The sequence below is a fragment of the Apodemus sylvaticus genome, chromosome 11 (assembly GCF_947179515.1).
Source record: "Apodemus sylvaticus chromosome 11, mApoSyl1.1, whole genome shotgun sequence".
Taxonomy (NCBI): domain Eukaryota; kingdom Metazoa; phylum Chordata; class Mammalia; order Rodentia; family Muridae; genus Apodemus; species Apodemus sylvaticus.
This window is the reverse complement of record NC_067482.1, coordinates 16,320,548-16,339,635: the sequence shown is the minus strand read 5'-3', so window position 1 is coordinate 16,339,635 and position 19,088 is coordinate 16,320,548. Positions and strand designations below refer to the sequence as shown.

The 19,088-nt window shown below is 45.7% G+C and overlaps 1 protein-coding gene across 6 annotated transcripts in view; it reads left to right on the top strand.

Annotated features, from left to right (window-relative positions):
* Positions 1-19,088, top strand: part of Septin11 (septin 11) — a 142,230-nt gene that overhangs the window by 49,502 nt on the left and 73,640 nt on the right. For all 6 annotated transcript variants that reach the window (XM_052198474.1, XM_052198472.1, XM_052198473.1 and 3 more), the window contains 3 exons: positions 6,108-6,303; positions 12,608-12,794; positions 15,632-15,793. In XM_052198474.1, coding sequence (XP_052054434.1) covers positions 6,108-6,303; positions 12,608-12,794; positions 15,632-15,793 — 545 coding nt within the window. The remainder of the gene's footprint in view (positions 1-6,107; positions 6,304-12,607; positions 12,795-15,631; positions 15,794-19,088) is intronic.

Below are 19,088 nucleotides of genomic sequence, written 5' to 3'. Positions count from 1 at the left end.
AAAAAAAAAACAAATCCAAAAAAAAAAAAAAAAAAAAAAAGAGCCAAAAAATCCTAGACAGCTGGCTCCAGGGCTAGGGACAAGCAGACTTGCTAAATAAGTGTGAGGGCCCGAGTTCAAATCTCTAGGATCTCTCTTAATAAGCTGGGGCATCATGGTGGCTTCTGTAACCCTGGTGCACCTCCCTGGGATGGAACTGGAGCTGAGGCAGGACCGACACAAGAGACCCTGTCTCGGATGAAGCGGAAAGACCGAGACTTTCACACACAGATGTATATATACACATACAATGTACACACACACACATACACACTGGTTCCTGGGATGGAAGCGTGTGTTCTGAACACTGTTCCCTTCTTGGCATTGCTTGCTTCTGCTGGCTTATTTATGTTTGGATATTTTCTTTGCAGCAGCCTGGCCTCCAGCAATTACTAGCAGGGCAAGAGCAAGCCATTCACACAGATCACTGAATACCACAGATTTTTCTCTGTGTGGTTCCCATCCCTCCCTCCCTAGGAGGTCAGTGTACTCCAAAACACAAGTGGCTTCCTATAGGAAAGAAGGCTTCATCAGAAGGGAGCTTGCATGGGGCCCCACACACTGGACAGATAAGGACCGCTCGCAGGTGCATAGGTGTCTGGGGGCGGTTGATTTACACAAAGGACCACGCTGTTTCTGGGCTTTAATATTTTTTGCTCTGTAATCCTGCATATACTTCCAAGATAGGGTATGCAATTCTGCAGATTTCCTTTGGAATCTCTACAATTTGGCTGTGGTTTGGGTCCATTCCCCAAGAGTTCATGTGCTGGGGTCCTAGCCTTGGTGCCAGTCCTGAGACATTGTGGGACCTTTAAGAATGGGTGTCTGAGAGGAGCTTAGGTCCCTTTTTCAGAAGGGATTAAAGTGGTTCTTCTGGGTCTCTGATTCTGATCTGAGAAGGCAGGGATGGAGGTTTATTCTGGCCATTCCCCAGCCTCTGGCTTCTTGTCTGACCATGAGCTCTCTCACATGTTCCTCATACACGGTATCAGATCTTACACATCTCTGTTCCACCATTTCCCAGGAAAGGCCAGGGAAACAGCTCATAAGTTAAAATGAGTGAAAATCAAGTTGACCCCAGAACCAAGGGGGAAGCCCAGGTTAGAACCAAGAAACCAGACTTGTCTGCAATGGTTACATGCCAAACACAAGTTAAATGTTTAATGTGTGACAGTGTTATTAAGTAAGAAACAGAAATAATTGCCTCAGACAGAACTCACCCAAGAAAATTTCGTATGGATATTTTAGAAAAGAGGCACTGGTGGACGTTGTGGTCAGTTTGGGAGCGTCCCAGAATATAGCCAGCAGAGGCGACAGCAAGCGTGTCATGTGGTCTTTTAAATTCCCTTGCAGGCTGGCACTCTGATGCCAAGGCATGTTTCATCCAAGGCCAGTGCGTGAGGTGTAATAACATATCTTTCAGCTGTCTGATTACCAGCACGGTCCAAGAATAAACTCTGCTCTTTAATGGAGGCCAGCAGACCCCTGAGCACAGCTGTGTACCTAAGTAGCCAGGTTTGGGACTTAGAGGGAACGGTCTAACTCAAGCTTCTGTCTGATCCATCTGCAGCTCTGGCTGTTTTTAACGTCCACCCAAGGGGGGCTGAAGTGAGTCTGAGAGCAAACAGACGGATAGAAATACTTCCCCATCATTAGCAGGAGCCACAGACACGGAGCTGCAGAGAGCGCTCCACTGAAGAGTGCCTTCAGTTCCTGCCGCAGCTATGAGGAGGAGAGACAAATTGGTGACAGAACAGAAACACAAGGACCAGCCCACCAGTGGCAGATTTCAGTCATAGGATCAGCTACACGGCCATTTTGACTTTCTGTTAGCATTAACAAGGCCTCCCCTGTGCCTGGTGCTCTGCTGTGAGTTTTGAAATGCTGTAGAGTTGGTATCAGTCACAAGAGGCCATTATGTATTTGGTGGGCACTGGGACCTGTACGTGGTAGGTTTTTAGTTAAAAAAAAAAAATCAGCGTATAAGCAAAACATTCAGACAAACCAATTAAAAATAAATCTTTTTTTTTTTCCTTTTAAAACAAAGGAGTAGGAAAAAGACATATTTTTGCTTGGGAGAAACTTCAAAGTATAGACAAGGCCCTGCAGTCAAAGTTTACCAGTGGATCTCTACTTGTGGGCCACAACTCCTTTGAATAACATATATTTACATTATAATTCATAATAGCGAAATTACAGCTATAAAGTAGCAACAAGAATAACTTTTTGGTTGGGGTCACCACCACCTGAGGACCTACATTAAAGGATTGCAGCATTAGCAAGGTTGAGAACCACTGGTTTAGACAGAAGATTCAAAAGCTAGTGCCCTGAAAATCTACCCTATGCCAGGCACGGTGGTGTGGGCCTCTCAGCTTTGCACGTGGGAGGCAGAGGCATAAGATTTCAAGTTTGAGGCTTACCTGGGCTACATTATGAGTTCAAGACCAGCCTAGGCTAAAGAAAACAAGCAAACAAACAAAAGGGACAGCCAGGTGTGGTGCACATGGCTGTGAGTTCAAGGACAGCCCTGGCTGCACCTTGCGACCCTGTCTCAAAAATAAAGATAAACAGAAGACAGCCAAACAGCAGCAAGCAAAGGCATGCAGCTGAGTGGTTGAACACTTGTGTAGCCTAAATAGGACTCTAGACCCCCCTCAGTTCTGTGGCCCCTCTGACTCCAGCTTCCCAGTTTCCCACTGACTGCGTTTGGTGAATCACACCAGCCACCAGCTGTGTAGCCACATCTAATTACAGCTCTCAAGAAAGAGCACAGACCTGGAAAGCAAAACACATGGAAATTTAGAAGAAAGTGGGTTGTTTTTTTTTAATTCAACCAGTTGATTAACTCTGTGTTATAAGTAGCGTCCAGAATGCTAATTGTTCACAGTTTCTACCTTAATAATAAACGATCATTAAACACGCCATGTCTTTTTAAAAAGATGACAGCTGGTGTTCCCAGTTCACACGCGCTTAAGTGATTCCCAGCCAGTAAAAGGAGATGGATGGTGATTTCAGTCTCAGATAGCCTAGCATCCTTGCCTTGTAAATGCAAGATTCTGTAATAATTCCCCAAGATTATTGCTGTTCTTGGGGAAAGATGAGAGAGAAGTAGGTCGCTCTCCTGACAACCTTTGGCACAGTGGAAACTTCTGGGGGGTGGGGGCACGGCTTGCCTCTTTGCCAATGTCTTACAAGCACAGTTTTCCGAGAACCAAGTGGTCCCTTCCCTGCACAGCACGCGCTTACAGTCACTGCCATCAGCAGGCTGCCTGCCCACCAGAGTCCTAGGCTCCCAAGGGAAGACTCCTCTTTCTTATCTGTGCCCATCAGACAGTGATTTTGCTTTGCCCATAGCTAATCTGTGTGAATGTGTCATGGCTGTGGGCTTGGAAAGGGCCACTCTTTAGGAAGCCGACTGGCTTATATTATTTTTATACTGGTGTGTGTGTGTGTGTGTGTGTGTGTGTGTGATGCACATTTATTCAGGAAAGTAAGAAAGCTCAAACTCAGTCTCAAATTCTCTCCAGCCAGATACAGAGCCATCTGGAATGACACTCAGGTAATGTCTGAGGTCGGAGCTGCCACTGTCTGTTTGCATTTGCCTGGGAATCTCCACACCCAAATCCCCACACTCAAATGCTACCTTTGTAACTTAGTGTCCTGTACTTTGTCCCTCCATACTGATCTGTTCTCCTCTCCCATATTCCCAGCTAAAACTCTGTCTCCCGGCTTCCCTGTGCTCACAACCTTCCCTCTGTCATCATTTCGTTTCCTTTTCCCTGTACCCCCGTTCCTTATGCCTTGACAGTGTGCAGATGCCCCTCAGAGAAGTTCTGGGTGGATAGCTCCCCTGTGTAGCATCACTGCAGCCAAGCCTCTGTGGTTGCCTGTGGGCCAGAGGCCAAGCTGTAGGCCAGTTTTCTGTGGAGACTCCCAAGGTCACAGGGGAGAAGGTGTGGTCTTGCTCATAAGAAGAATGGCCAGGCACGCCGGGTGCCCCTTTCAACCAGAGTCCGATTGGTATCTGGTTCTATTCTAGACCAGATCCTACGATAGGAGAGAACACATCAACCTGTTTCATTGTTGTATTCTCTGAACTTGGCACGGAGTGGTGTTCACAGTAGGCACTGGAAAAACACGGGCTGGATGAGGGTTGGTGGGGGAGGAAACTATGATCTTAGATCAGAGACACAATGCAAAGGTTAAAGGGTAAGAAAAAGGTACTTGATCAATGTTTTATTGAAGAAATGAATCAAAGCCTAAGTGGCAAGCTTCATCAGACTGTCCATCAAATGAGCCCAAACCCAGAAAGCCCCACCTACCTTGGCATTGTGTTGAGAAGCAAGGATTACAATAATATAAAGTTCTAATTACTCCCTTTTGTCCACTTAGTGAGAAAACTGCCTTAAGGCTGCAGCAGGTTCTAGAATCCCTCCTTTATCCTAGGGCCTTAACTTGTCTGAAAAGTGATTGCCTCTTTCCTTCAGGACATCCAAGAACACTGTCAAGTCTCAGCCGGGATTTGCTCAAGGGGCCTGATATGTGTTGACACATTTAATTGCGTCTAAGAGGACATTTTGCTGATTACATTAAAAAGGAGCATTTTATAGCCAGTGCTTCCTGTGTTTTCCCTCCTCCTCTTGATAATCATGTCTGCACTCAACCACACCACCAGCCAGAGACACAGGTCTGTCTTTGTTCCAGAGCTCCGAGACCCAGCAGAGGAACCAGAGTTATGAGAGACTTATGCTTGGTCTTAAGCAGAAAACTTAGAATCTTCAACACATCCTGGCTTCATGTTTGAGTTTCCCTGTTTGATCAATATTGTTGTTTTGATGTCCTTCCCTCTGCTTTGTGCATATGAGGAGCCCACATCTTGACTTGAAATATCACTGTGAATCAATAAAGTCATTGCTTCGAGTCATGCTTAAAACATCAAACATGTGAGCTGTGAAATTCAAAAACTAATAAGCTCTGTAGAGAAGAGGGAAAGGGGGAAGAAGGGAGGGAGGGAGGAAGGGAGGGAGGGAGGGAGAGAGAGAGAGAGAGAGAGAGAGAGAGAGAGGCAATGCAGAGAGCTTGACAAAGACGCCTAGCCTTAGCTGTAACAGAGAGTTGGCATGCATCTAAACACCAGGCCCATGTAAACTAGGTTAAAATCCTGGCTGTGTGTGGCACTTTACGTTGTGACTTTAAGCAAGATATTTAGGAGCTTAAATGCTGTGCCTACCAAGCACAGGAAACTCCAGTGCCTAGTGGAGAAGGGTGCAGGGCGTATCAATGAGAGACTAGTAGAGCCTCCTGTCCTAGGGGAGAAGGTTGAAGGCCTATCAATGAGAGACTAGTAGAGCCTCCTGTCTTGGGCCTGGCACAAAGTAAGTACTTAGCAAGTTTAGTGGTTACTGTTATCAAAGCGATGTTTTGAAATATATAAATCTTCTTAAATATTAAATCCACTAATGTATTTTTCTCTAAGTAATACACTTTACAGAATGATTTAGGAGAGAGATACTTTTTATCCTTGTGGTATACAAAGTGACCATGGGCAGGCTCACAGGTACTGGCTATCTAAGGGTTAAAAATGTCCCCTTTCCCCATACCCCCATAATAGGGATCAAACTCAGGACCTCCTGTGGGTGTGGTGTGGGTGTGGATGTGTGGTGTGTGTGTGTGTGTGTGTGTGTGTGTGTGGTGTGGGTGTGGGTGTGGGTGTGGCAGTGTTCTACAAATGAGCTGTATCTTCAGCCATTTCGTTTTACTTTTTATTTGGAGGCAGAGTCTCACTAAGCTGTTCAACGTGCAACTCTCCTGCCACAGCCTCCTGAGTTGCAGGGAGAGCAGGCTCGCACCCTCAGGCCTGGCTATTAGAAAATACCCCTATCTGTAAGTTCAAGCCCCCCTTCTACTGAGTAATCTATGAATTTAGAGGCCTAAGAGGTTCTAAGGAAATGTTCCCTAGATCACCCAGAGAAAGAACTTTGGGATTTACAGTGGAATTTCTGGTCATTGGTCATGTCGCTGTCCCCGCTTTTTAACCCAGCTTTGATTTTTCTTTTGTGGTTATATAGGCGAGACAGGTATTGGCAAGTCCACGTTGATGGACACTTTATTCAACACCAAATTTGAAAGTGACCCAGCTACTCACAACGAGCCGGGCGTCCGGTTAAAAGCCAGGAGTTACGAACTTCAGGAGAGCAACGTGCGGCTGAAGCTAACTATTGTTGACACGGTGGGATTCGGAGACCAGATTAACAAAGATGACAGGTATGTCGTAACTTGTTGTAGCTGTAGAAATGGGTTAAGAGGTCGGAAGCTCTATACCAAGAAGGCTCCATCCCAGGTAAATTCAGAGGCTTTGAAGACTTTGGGCACAGAATTACCAAATCGCGAGCGAATAGCAACTAGGAAGGTTAGTTGAGCCTAATGAGAACTTTAGCTCAATTGGGTGCATTAAAATTTGCTCTACAGAGACAGGATTACCTAATTGTGTAATTTATGCTATAAAATCCTGTATGTGTATGGGAAAATAGCTCTTAATTAAAAAGTAAAATATCTTAAAAGCATTTTGGCACAGTGCTTTTGAATACACAGATCGAGGATGCCCGACACCAGTGAATTCTTGTGTAATCATAAAATCTGGCTCCAATTCATCACCTAAGCTGGAAGCTATATTGTAAACTACTATAGTTAGTTTTAATTTCGTAAAACACATAGCCCATTTATAAAGCCACATAAATGTGGGTCTTCACGGTGAATGGCTGGTTTGCCTCTCCTTGAGGGAAGCTGTTAATTCTTAGAGCTTGCCAGAGTGTAAAGGGCATCAGAACTCAGCGATCAGGGTCACACCCTTGCTCCTCTCAAGGTCAGTGAGCCTGTTCTTTAATCTTGACTTTGGATGTCTTGACTGTTGAAAACAGTCCCTTTGTTCTCACACTGTAATCCGAACCTCTGGTCCCTAAGTCCCTGCTTCACTTTCTCTGTAGTCTAAAGGAAATGGGTCTCCTTACGATTTGGCCAAACCAAGGAGAGAAAACCTAATTTCTCCCACAATGCCTCTGGCAGCCTTATAATTTATAGAAAACCACAAAGCCAAGCTGGATCATTTAGAGTTCACCGTCCCTCCCGGGGTGTGGGAGGCAGACAGGGGGACTCAGCCCCCGGACACCTCCCTTGTCTTCATTAGTAGCAGGCTGCCTGCTTTCTCAGTCTGGAGGCCTGCTAGACTTTCAAGAATTGTTCTCTTACAAAGAGATTTAAGAAGGTTAAAGCCATCTCAGGCCCAAAGATGATTCTAGAAACCTTTTATGGATAATGACAGCATTGTGGGACTGCCTCTTTCCTTAGAGCAGAAATAAGTTGTGGGGTGTTTTGCTTATCAACAGCGTGGGTGCCAGAATTTTCAAAAAATCCTTTCCTCGAAATGATGTGTTTCTGTAGTTGTATTCTGTAAGAGGAGTTTGAAACCTTTTTATGTAGGAATGTGTATCATCTAGATACATTTTAACAGTGCCTTGTTAGACATAGGTCCTACAGTTCACGGTGGAAATATCTAATTCATTCATTAGTTGAGCACTAAGGTCTGGTTTACCTGTGGAGTACTTTAAATGTTCAAGTAGCCATTGTTGTCCTGTGATTAAACAGGCTATAGTTACCTTTAGTGGAAAGGACTTTATTAGCATACAGTCAAAGTAGGGCCATTTGTACCAAGCGAGCTGGGGAGGGGACAACCAAGCTTTGACCGTCCTCTGACTTTCAATGCCAAGATATGATGGGGGTGGTTGTACCTGAAGGCCTTTTTAATGCTAAATGGAAAAAATGAGACTTCCCCAGGGACCCAGAGAAGGGCACAGGTGCATTGTGGGCGCTGGAGACTGACAGGAGCTTCTGTTCCCTGCGCTGTCGGGATTACGCACAGAGCAAACAAAGCTTGTCCCTCAGTTCTTTGCTGGATAGATTTCTTCTGGAGTTAGGGAATGTCGAGTTAATGCATTCCCTGGCCGGAGTTTCGACACCCCATGGAATGGAGAACCAGGAGCCATTTAACCTCCTGCTGCTGGAGCCGCATTGCCCTTCCCTTTGGCCCTGCTCCTGGCTTTTCGTTTGCCTCACTCCTGACAGAGTTCTCCTCAGGCTGGTGGGTTTTCACTGGCCAGCAACAAGCTGCAAACTAGTTGAAGGGAGCACAGTGCAGATCCTCGCGTCTGCCTCTGGAGTCCTCTTTAAGAAATTATCTGACTCATTTGGGTCAAATAATAGTTTCCAAGGAGACTCAGAAGAGAGGAAGTATGATATTAACCTAACCTAGATACCAAATATTTTTTCCTCTTTAATTTCTTGACAACTCTTGCGTAACCTCCTTGAATGGCTTTTAGAGCTCTTGACCTATACCTCAAAAGGCAATGTTGGCGGTGGACTGTAAATTGAAATGACTGACCTAAAATTAGTTGCTGGACAGCCTCTGCTTTCATCAGGATATTGGAAGTGGAATGCATCTTTGCATCAGTGTGTAACCATATAGGAAGGGGTATGCTTGTTCTCAAAGCCAGGATTATCTTCTGCTGCTACGAGGCAAGCTCCTCTGCACATCAAGAATGTCCCAGTGTGTTTATAGATTTGGGACATATCGGCATTCTTGAGACATTATCTGCTTCTGACCTGGCTAGCTAGAAGGAGACAGGAAGTGGGGTCTGGGCGAGTTTCCTGTTGTGTTTAAGGGCTTCCTCGCTCTGTCTGTACTCATGGGTGAGGGCAAGGGGCAAGGACCAGCAGACTCTTGCTGCCTAACTAGAACCAGAATAGTTTACTCCACCTTTGGGAGGTGCCGTGACCTTGAAGGTCATCAGCCTGAAAGTCGTAGATAATCCACAAGAATGATGAGAAGAAAATCCGCTGAGAATAGCCTTCATCTGTAACTTTAAGCTGAACGCATCTGGTTTCTTTATATTTTTTTAATGCCCAGAAATATAGGAATAAAACGAGCAGCAATCAGTAATGCCCCGGCAAAGGAAATTATGTTAAAAGGGCTTTGTTCTCCCCAGCTCCTGCAGCCCAGAGAAGTGGCCACACACAAAGTAACAGGGGTCCTTTCTTAGCCTTGAAAGTGACTGACGGTAGTTAGGTGGAAACTTTATCTTTCTGGCAGACTGCAGAAGTGGAAGGGGTTGAGGGACTGTGGAACAGGGTACGGAGGGGGATACCAGGATACAGAGGGATACCAGGATACAGAGGGATGAAGAGCCTGCCGGCGCTGGTTTCCCCCAGGAAGCTGTTTCTTTGTTTCTTTCCCATAATGAAACTTTAGCCTAAGGAAATAGGTCTCCAAGAGAACAGTCTTTTGTTTGTTTATGATGACTTAATTTTCCTCTTTCCTTCCTTCCCCACCCCCATCTTCTAGGTCCTTTCTTTTCCTTCTCATCTTTACTTTAAAATAAAAACCCCTAAAACTCATGCGACTTTCCTTTTATTGATGGGTATTTATTTTGCCGGTGATGTTAGTAGGGGTAGTTATATCTTTTATGCAAGAGGCCTTCACATATGCTAGATGCAAGAGATTTCAGGCTTGGTTGTGAAGGGGGGGCCCTCATGTTGAACTTGGGACTTCTGGCACCCACAGCCTGGGGATGACTAGGAGGAGGCTCTACAGAAGACCAAATGGAAATATTTGACAAACTGATGAGTGAGTGTGAGACTGGTGGGACTGGAGGTAGAAAGTAGTGTGTCATCGAAGAAATGCTAAAGGAAATTCAGAATAAATGTGGTTTTCTGGGGAGACAATGGGGAGGGGGAAGGGAAGAGGGTGTGAAGGTCTAGCAGGACCTTGGAAGAAGCAGCAAAGGAGATCTCAGGTACAGAGAAAACAAAGGCCTCAAAACCCAATTCTGAAAGGGTTCCGGCCATGTCTTATACCCTGGGCATAAGAGGCAAGAGAGGAAATCAGACGAGAGCAGAAACCAACGTGGACTGCCCCTTAGAGGAGGCAGAGGCAGCCCTGACTCTGACACAAGGAGCCAGGGCACACTGCAAGTGTCTTTTCCTCCCCACAGGATAAGAAGTTGCCGGGGAGAGCCTAAACCCCCAACCTGCCCCAGTGTCAGGAAACCCTGAGGCTCACCCCCCAGATGATCAGTGGATCTCTGTGGGTCATCCACTTCCCCACAGGGTAGGTGGGGCTCAGTACTAGACAAGTAGGAACTGATGAAAAGGGTGTGGAGTTCTTGGGTCTCTTCCTCTTCTTTTTCAAAAGCCCTGGTCCTGGGATTTACTGCATCATCTGTGTTTATGATGCTGTTATAAGATGTTACCAAATAGCTTTGCAGTGCATTCTTTACATCAATTAGTTCATTCACCTGTCACTGTAGCTCTCTGATTTAAAAAAAAAAAAAAGAGTGCTTATTTAGTCTCTTGTAGCCCAGGCTTGTCTGGAAGTTGTGCAGCTGAGGCTGGCCTTGTAGGCTTGATCTTCCTCCTCCCTGTCTCGGAGTACTGGGACTAGAGGCGTATACCAGGGTCTATTCAAGGTACTGTTTTTGCACCTGACTTATGTTTGGGGAAACTGAAGCACAGAAGGATTTCAGTGACCTGTCCAAGGCCACTAGTTACTTAGTGACTAGGATGCTTACTTTGGGTCTCAGGCACTTTGGCCTAAATCCATGATTCTCCTACACAGCTATCTCAAAATAACAAGCACAAGTATTGTTATTGTTATGTAATCTGTGCCTATATTTCAAAATTGAGAAACAAAGAATCATATCAGTCACTATCAATTGCATGAGAATTTTGCAATTCTCATTTTAACTTTGAGACACATTCCACCTTTTTTAGAAATACCTGTGGAGCGACTGTGTCCGTTCCGCCGAGGGATAATGAGTCCAGCGTCCGATGAGCAGTTATTTCGTAGTGCCCTGTAGGAATGCATGCTTGTGGTCCCAGTACTTGGGAGCTGAGGCGGGAACGCTGCCAAGGTCAAGGCTGGCGACAGAGCAAGTTCAGGGATAGCTACGTAGCAGGACTTGGCCTTAAAACACCCAAGCAAGGGCCTGGGGTGATAGCACAATTAAAACCTAAGTGTGGGCAGACAAGCCTGTAATTCCAGCTCTGGGAAGGCAGAGGCTGGAGGACCCTGGGCCTCAGTGGCCAGCTAACCTGGCCTACTCGGCAAGTCCCAAACCGGTAGGAGATTCTGTCACCAAAAATAAATAAATAAATAAATAAATAAATAAATAAATAAATAAATAAACCGGTAGGAGATTCTGTCACCAAAAATAAATAAATAAATGAATGAATGAATGAATGAATGAATGAATAAAATAAAATAAGGAAATGGCTCCTGAGGAGCAGTGTCTCAGGTTGACCTCTAGCCTCCATGTACAGACAGACACATAGACAAGCAGAGACACACAAACACACAGCCACACTTGTCCTCCCCGTCCTGTCCTAAACAATACAAAACCAGTTTGCTGATTGTTTCAGTCTTGATCACCACTCTGTTCTCTGCCACTCTCCCCAGGATGGCTGCTGCCCGCCTGATTGTAAGGATTTGTGGCGCTTTCTTGGGGCTTCCAGTTGATTTGTGGCTCTGGGATCTGGGTATTCAGAGACTGTTATTTTCATACAACTGAATTGTTCACCAGAGAGTACTTTTGGGGAGATGTAGTGCCTTGTTTCTAATGGATCTGTCTGTCTCTTTGGTGCTAAAATGTCCTCCCTCTGATCGGGTCCCCTGGAGACTGAAAGGGTTAATTCCTTTTCCCACTATAAGCACCGAGCTGCTTACTTCCTGGAGGATGTGTTTCTGATAGCTGTTGCTGACTTTCATAGCCAGTTAATAGAATCATACATAGTTATTCAAAACAGAGTTTGCTATGACTTGTTGAGGAGGAGGAGGAAGAGGAGGAGGAAAGGACACAGAGTTTATGGTTAAAGGACAAAATTACTTATATATTGGGAAGAATTTTTTTAAAGATTTATTTATTTATTATATGTAAATGCACTGTAGCTGTCTTCACTCCAGAAGAGGGAGTCAGATCTTGTTACGGATGTTGTGAGCCACCGTGTGGTTGCTGGGATTTGAACTCAGGACCATCTCTGAGCCATATCTCCAGCCCTGGGAAGAATCTTAAATCACAGTTGAACTTCCGGAAGCGCAGAGAGCTCAGCCGGCTTGCCTCTGAGGGGGATGTGCCCCGGACTAGGGAAAGTTCCTGGGGGCAGCCATGACCCGGTCCGAAATCACAAACCCATTTCATTACGGGCACCAGTACGCAGCGGGCATTAAAAACTGTCAGAATCAATTTGCTGAGGTCCGTGATCTCTTAGAGGTTCTAACTAAAGGACAGTGTAAGCTGATGCGGGGAGCAAGCGAGGACTGGAGGACTGGGCCAGGGTAAGTGGTTCTGCGCTGCTGTACAGAGAAGGGGAGTCAGGGCCGGAGAGGTAAAGAAGGTGGGTCCTAGCTCCTAGGGCAGAGTGTCAGCCGTAATGTTCAGTGAAGGCCTGTAGCAACCTGCAGGAGCTTCGAGACCCAGACACCCTTGAAAATGTGTTTGTCAAATGTTCTCCTACATTCCAGCTACAAGCCTATAGTGGAATACATTGACGCCCAGTTCGAGGCCTACTTGCAAGAGGAACTGAAGATTAAGCGCTCTCTCTTCAACTACCATGACACGAGGATTCACGCCTGCCTTTACTTCATTGCCCCCACGGGACATTCACTGAAGTCCCTGGACCTGGTCACCATGAAGAAGCTGGACAGCAAGGTACCGGGCGTGGTGTCCCACGCACTCTCCTTCTCGCCTCCATTTCCCTGGGGCGAAGCTTAGCTGCTGTGATGCTCGTAGCTGGGTCACTGTCTTTGCTTTCTTTGGTCCTGGATCACAGAGCCAGAGTTTGGCCACATAAGTGCCTAAAAACCTCTTTTGGGTGTTAGGCAGGAGGAGAGTGAGCCAGCACAGGAAACTGCACTTAGTTCTTAGATGGAGACTAAAATAGAAATGCGATGATTATTTGCTTTCCTGGACGTGTATAAAGAGCTGGCTTTAATTTTAAGTTTAAAGTAGGATCAGGTTCTAACGTTGTGCCTGCCTGAGGTCACACAGCCTTTTAGATTTTAAAGATATGTGCGTCTCCACAGAAAGTGAAGTCTATGTTTTATTTTTGGCCTGTCATGTTTGTAGTCTCCGTCTTTACAGCTCTTGAAGGAAGGGGTTGTTCATTGTGATAAAATCTGATGTCCAGGCATATAATGAATTCAGCTTTCTGTTTTGAAATGAACAGAAAACAATATGTTCCGAAATCCATGATGCAAAGGGCACTAAGAAGAAGGACCGTGCACCAAGCCGTCGTCCTTTCTTCTGGAGTTTCTCCTGAAACTCCCTCCAACAGCGCAGATTCTTACTGGACGGCAGAGCCCTAGGGTGTGGTATGGGGTGCATACACCACCCCCAGATACTGTTTAAAATTTTCTTTTCTCTATAGAGAAGTAAAACATAAAGACCCTGTTCAGAAGTCAGCCTGCCCCCCAGGCTCCTTTCTGGACTGGCCAGGGTCTTTTGGTTCCTAGCATCCATGGGCAAAGTGCATTACGGAAAGATACTGTACTGGCCTTAAAGCTCCTCCTCCTCCTCCTCCTCCTCATTATTATTATTATTATTATTATTATTATTATTATTTATTAGCTATTACTACTTCCACTGCTATTACCATTACTCCCACCACTACAGCTCCAGCGGGCTCTGCCAGGGTAATCGCCATTCTTCCTTACCCTGCTCTGTTGTCTGAACTCTGCTCCCTGGGGGCTTTGCTCTGGTGGCAGATCCCGTGGGGGAGGGCTGCTCCACTTCTGCTTTGGCTTCTGCTCGCTGTAAAGCATCCTAAAGAAAGGCAGGGGTTCTGGCTTTCTGTCTGAGAGTTGAAAAGAAAAGGAGAAAAGTAGAAGCTGGACACATGCGACTCACACAAACACCCCGAAGGTCCGGCTGGAGGGCAGGTTACCCTTCCCCCCTTCCAGATGACTGACTATGATACTGTCGATACTGTGAAAGAGCTAGGTAGCTTCTTTCAGTGCTGTTACTCAGTGTCATTTATAAAGGTGAAGGGACGTGTTAAGCAATTATGGTCTTGGTGTAAGCACCCGCCTGAGTGGGGGTTTGATGTCTATCTATACCCTCATCAGTTTGGCCAAGGAACCAACGCTGGCTGTTGTTAGAGTGTGTGCACAAGGCCGTTCTGAAGCACAGCAGGAAGAAGGGCTCCGAGGTTCCGATCGAGCCCATGCCTTGTCAGGGATGCTCTCCTTAACCAGAGGGAGCCCCGAGCCCCATGAGTTTTGGGAGGGTCCAAGAGATGTGTTGAAAACAAGCACGGTAGTCAGCACCGTCTCCTGTTCTTGTTTGTCAGAGGGTTCTGATTGGGTCCATGGAAAAGAAAAGCAAAAAATTCAAATGCGACTGAAAACTCTGAAATACTCTGAGCTCCTGATCTGGGCAGAGTGTAGTCCAGATTCCTGGTATCCAGAGCATCTCACTAAAGCCTCTGTGCCTATGAGGGAGAAGGAGAAAGTTCATCTTAAACTGTGAATTAAAAAAAAAAAATCGTATCTGTAGTCCCAGCACGCAGGAGGAGACAGGAGAATCAGGAGCTCCAAGCAACCTCAGCGCAGTGTTTGAGGTCAGCTGTGTGAGTCCTCTTGATAAGTCGAGACAACGGTGTCCTTCCTACCTTGGGGCTTTGTTCCTGTGTACCCAGGTGTCCTGAGCTCTTATTCTGGGATGTCTACCATTAAGATCAAACTCTGAATGTATCTCTATTTTAATAACTGATGCTCTGAAAATGAGCTATCAGGCCATCAGTTTTTGAGCCAGGGTCTCATGGAGCCCATGTCAGCCTCAGACCTACTGTGTAGATGAGCATGGCCTTGAACTCTTCATCCTCCTGACTCTCCTTAGTGCTGGGATTCTGGTGTGTTCCACCATGCTCAAGGCAAGCCTTGTTTTCAGTAAGGGAGCTTTTTATGAGATGAAAGCATCATTTGATACAAACTGATTTTCAAAAGAATTAATGCTTGAGTTTGAAAATTTTAAAAATGGGTAATTTAAAATTATTTTATTTTATTATTTTTGGCTTAATACTTGAATCTCTCCCAGGAATTTCCAGATGGTCACAATAAAGAAAAGGTGATGCAGTGTAGCCCTGATAAGGTTCCACTTTGACCAACGTAGCATCAGCACACAGAAATCAAGCCCTTAAAAGGAGGGGCTGTTTATTCAAAGAGTGGACTGACTTCCTTGCTGTCACGGTTTGTCACGGAGTAAAAACACTTCCGTTTACTCTATAAAGTGGGAGTTGGTGCAGGAGAGGAAATGACAAATAAGTGTCAGTGTGGGATGAGAGGAAGTCAGAGGGAGCTGAGAGGATTCTGTGTCTGAATTTCTCATCCAGGAGGAAGTCTGATTGTCAGCATCGCCTGCTCGTTACAATGTTACCTGCACGTTACAATGTTGCCTTGCGACTCTCCTTTCATTGCCGCATATTTTCATTGTCTAGCTTTCTTTCTCGCGGTGGGATTGTGTGAATGCAAGACATGTTTGCTTTGCAGGTGAACATCATTCCGATCATTGCGAAAGCCGACACCATTGCCAAGAACGAATTGCACAAATTCAAGAGTAAGATAATGAGTGAACTAGTTAGCAACGGAGTCCAGATCTATCAGTTCCCCACAGATGAGGAAACGGTGGCTGAGATCAATGCAACGATGAGCGTAAGTCCTTGGTGGAATGCGGACCGGAGGGAAGCCTTCCAGAAAGCTTGTGTCATGCTAGCACTGCGGAGGTTGGAGAGGCCTGCACGGAGGTCCTCAGTGGGACTGCCAGTCATTTAACTAGCCTGTGCCTCAGTTTCTCTCACTGTCAAGTGGGAAAAGAAGGCAGGATTATTTCAGCTTTCTGCCCACTCTGATTTTTATGGAGAATCTTCTAGGAATATGACACAAATACAGGACCTTATTCAAAGCAGCTCAAAGAAGGGATCTCCTTACTCAGTCGGCAGTGGCAGAAATATGGCTGCCTGCCTCCCATTTGTCTTAGAGCTGCCTCCCTTTTCCCCTCTGTGCCTTTCCAGTGCATTTTCCTGAATCTGAAGGTAAACCAAAAAATGAAGGATGCTCTCCACAGCAGAGAGGTAGCCATCAGGAGATAAATGAAACTGCTCGCTGGTCCTTCATTGACCTCATGACCAGGTCTCCTCTGGCCCAAACTGGCCTCAAACCCAAAGTATAGCCAAAGCTGGCTTTCAACTCTAGATCCTCCTGCCTTAGCCTCCTGAGTGCTAGGATGATAGGCATAAATCACCATGTCCAGAGCAGTTGCTTCTTTTCCAAACCATAATTTATCTACCTAATTTGGGGGAGTTTTAAGTACTTTTAAAATTTTTAGTGGACAAAATAAATGTTTTTCAAAAGTTTGTATCATAGTACTTTGCTCATATTAACTCCTACCTGTGGGGAGCTGAAGAGGCCCTGAGTGAATGTGTAAGGAGCTATTGAAATCCTGAGCGAATGTGTGTTGTTCGATGTGGGGATGGCACTATCAAAGGCCAGTGCCTCAGATCCACAGGAACAGCACACGTGCACACACATACACATACACACACAACACCGAGAGACTCAGGGAGAATGGAAAGCCCTTTTCTAGTCTTAGTGTGAATGTCAACAGTGTGTACAAGTATGAGTGTACCAATCAATGGTTGACTACTGTTGGGTGGTGGTGGCTCACGCATTTAATTCCAGCACTTGGGAGGCAGAGGCAGGTGGATTTCTGAGTTCGAGGCCAGCCCGGTCTACAGAGTGAGTTCTAGGACAGCCAGGGCTACACAGGGAAACCCTGTCTCGAAAAAAAAAAAAAAAAAAAAAAAAAAAAAAAAAAAAAAAAAAAACAACAACAAAACAACAAAACAACAAAAAAAAATGGTTGACAACTATGTGCAAAAACTAGCAACTGTAGCTTCTTTCATGAGGGTTTCCAGAAGGTCTCTGTCTTGCATACAGAGACCGCCTACTAGCGAGCTCCTCCCCTGTGCTATACATAATTAGCTCACAGTAGGTGTGGCTCTGACAGTGTGCACAGTCTACCTGACCCTCCCTCTCTATGTTAGGGTTTCCATGTAAACTTCTGTCTTAGGGTTTCCATTGCTGTGGAGAGACACCATGACCAAGGCAACTCCTATAAAGGACAGCATTTAGTTGGGGTTAGCTTATAGGTTCAGAGGTTCAGTCCACTATCATCATGGCAGGAAGCACGGCAGCGTCCAGGAAGGCATGGCGTTAGAAGAGCTGAGAATTCTACCTCCTGATTCACCTGCAGCCAGGAGAGGACTGTCTTCAGGCACCTAGGAGGAGGGTCTCAAAGCCCACCTCTAAAGTGACTACTTTTGCCATCAAAGCCACACCCACTCCACCATGGGCACACCTCCTAATAGTGCCACTCTTTGGGCCAAGCATATTCAAACCACCACAGTGTGTTTGTTGTTGTAACTTCTCTCGTTGCCCCTGTTAGAACAAATGCCAGGTCATGTTGAATGTGGTGCCAACTTTGTAGCTTTCTTCCTTCGTGGTGCCAACTTTGTAGCTTTCTTCCTTCCTTTCTGCTTTCCAGTCATACACATACATGCACATATATACACATGTGTGCATACATGCATGCACACCTGCATTTATATCTAGGCTACATACACAAGGAAGCATGGTATCCTTCATTCCATGCCCTCCTTTACCCATCATCTTGCTCACCCTCTCCCTCTTGACCTATTTCTTCCCATTGACAGGACCCCTACCAATTTCATGTCACATGTACTTATTGATTATTAAAGCTGAACTTGCCAGTTGCTTTTGTCACAATGAGTGGGAACTGTTTTCTAGGTCGATATGTCAAGTTATGTAGAAAGATCCCAGTTCTCCTTAGGATTTCAGGAAGTGGCACACGCCTTTAATCCCAGCACCTGGGAGGCAGAGGCAGGTATATGGCTATGAATTTGTGGCAAATCTGGTCTATATAGCAAATTCCAGGCCAGCCAGAGTTATGTACCTACCCTGTCTATTTTAATTATGTGTATGGGTGTATATCTGTATACAGATATGTGTGTGTGAGACCAGAGGCTTTGGATCTGGAGTGGTTGTGAGTTGTCCCAAAGCGTGAGTGCTCGAGCAGTGTGCTCATTCATAATTGCTGTGCCTGAGTCCCCTACACTAGGAAATTCAGATATCTGTGCACCACACAAAATGCCACGCCTGTAACCTGAGCTGTGGACTCTTCCTGATTATCTTGAAAACACTGTCTCCCTTCTCAGCAGTGGACAGGAAACTGTAAACAATAATCCTCAAAGCAGCTCTAAAGATCTCCTTACTCGTGTTTGTGTGTGTGTGTGTGTGTGTGTGTGTGTGTGTGTGTATGTGTGTGTGCTGATAGAAAGCAGTTAGCTGTCTCCCCCACACTCAGGATATAGTCATAACTACCAGACGACCCAGTATGGAAGAGGCCGTCGTCTTGGACACAATACCGTCTCTGCTCTGGCTAAGCTGGGGTGCGGGGCTCGAGCCAGGCCTTTGGACTGCAGTGTACTTCCGACTTGAAGTGTGTGCACTGATGAGCCTGTCTTACCTGGCACACGCAAGGCCTCGGCCTCCACCCCAGCACTGCAAAGCCAGGAAGAAAACAACTGTGTTCAGGAGAAATGAAGCTCAGTACTGGCCATTGTGATCTCACCAATGTGATGCTTCCTTAGCAGGCCTCCGGAATCCAGTGTATACATTTACTGCCCGCCTCCCCCCCCAGTCAGATTTCACATTCATTAGTAACAAATGATCTTCATTTACATATCATGAAATTCTAGCCAAGAGGCAGATCCAAGTATCCATTATTCCTAACATGTTTTTGAGGTTTTTCAATATGTAGACAGTTTACCTATGATAATTTTTCTGAATACTTGCATTACCGTCATAAAATCTTAAGATTTGAACTCAAAGCTAAATGAAATGCAAAGGCCTACTAGTCAATAAATTT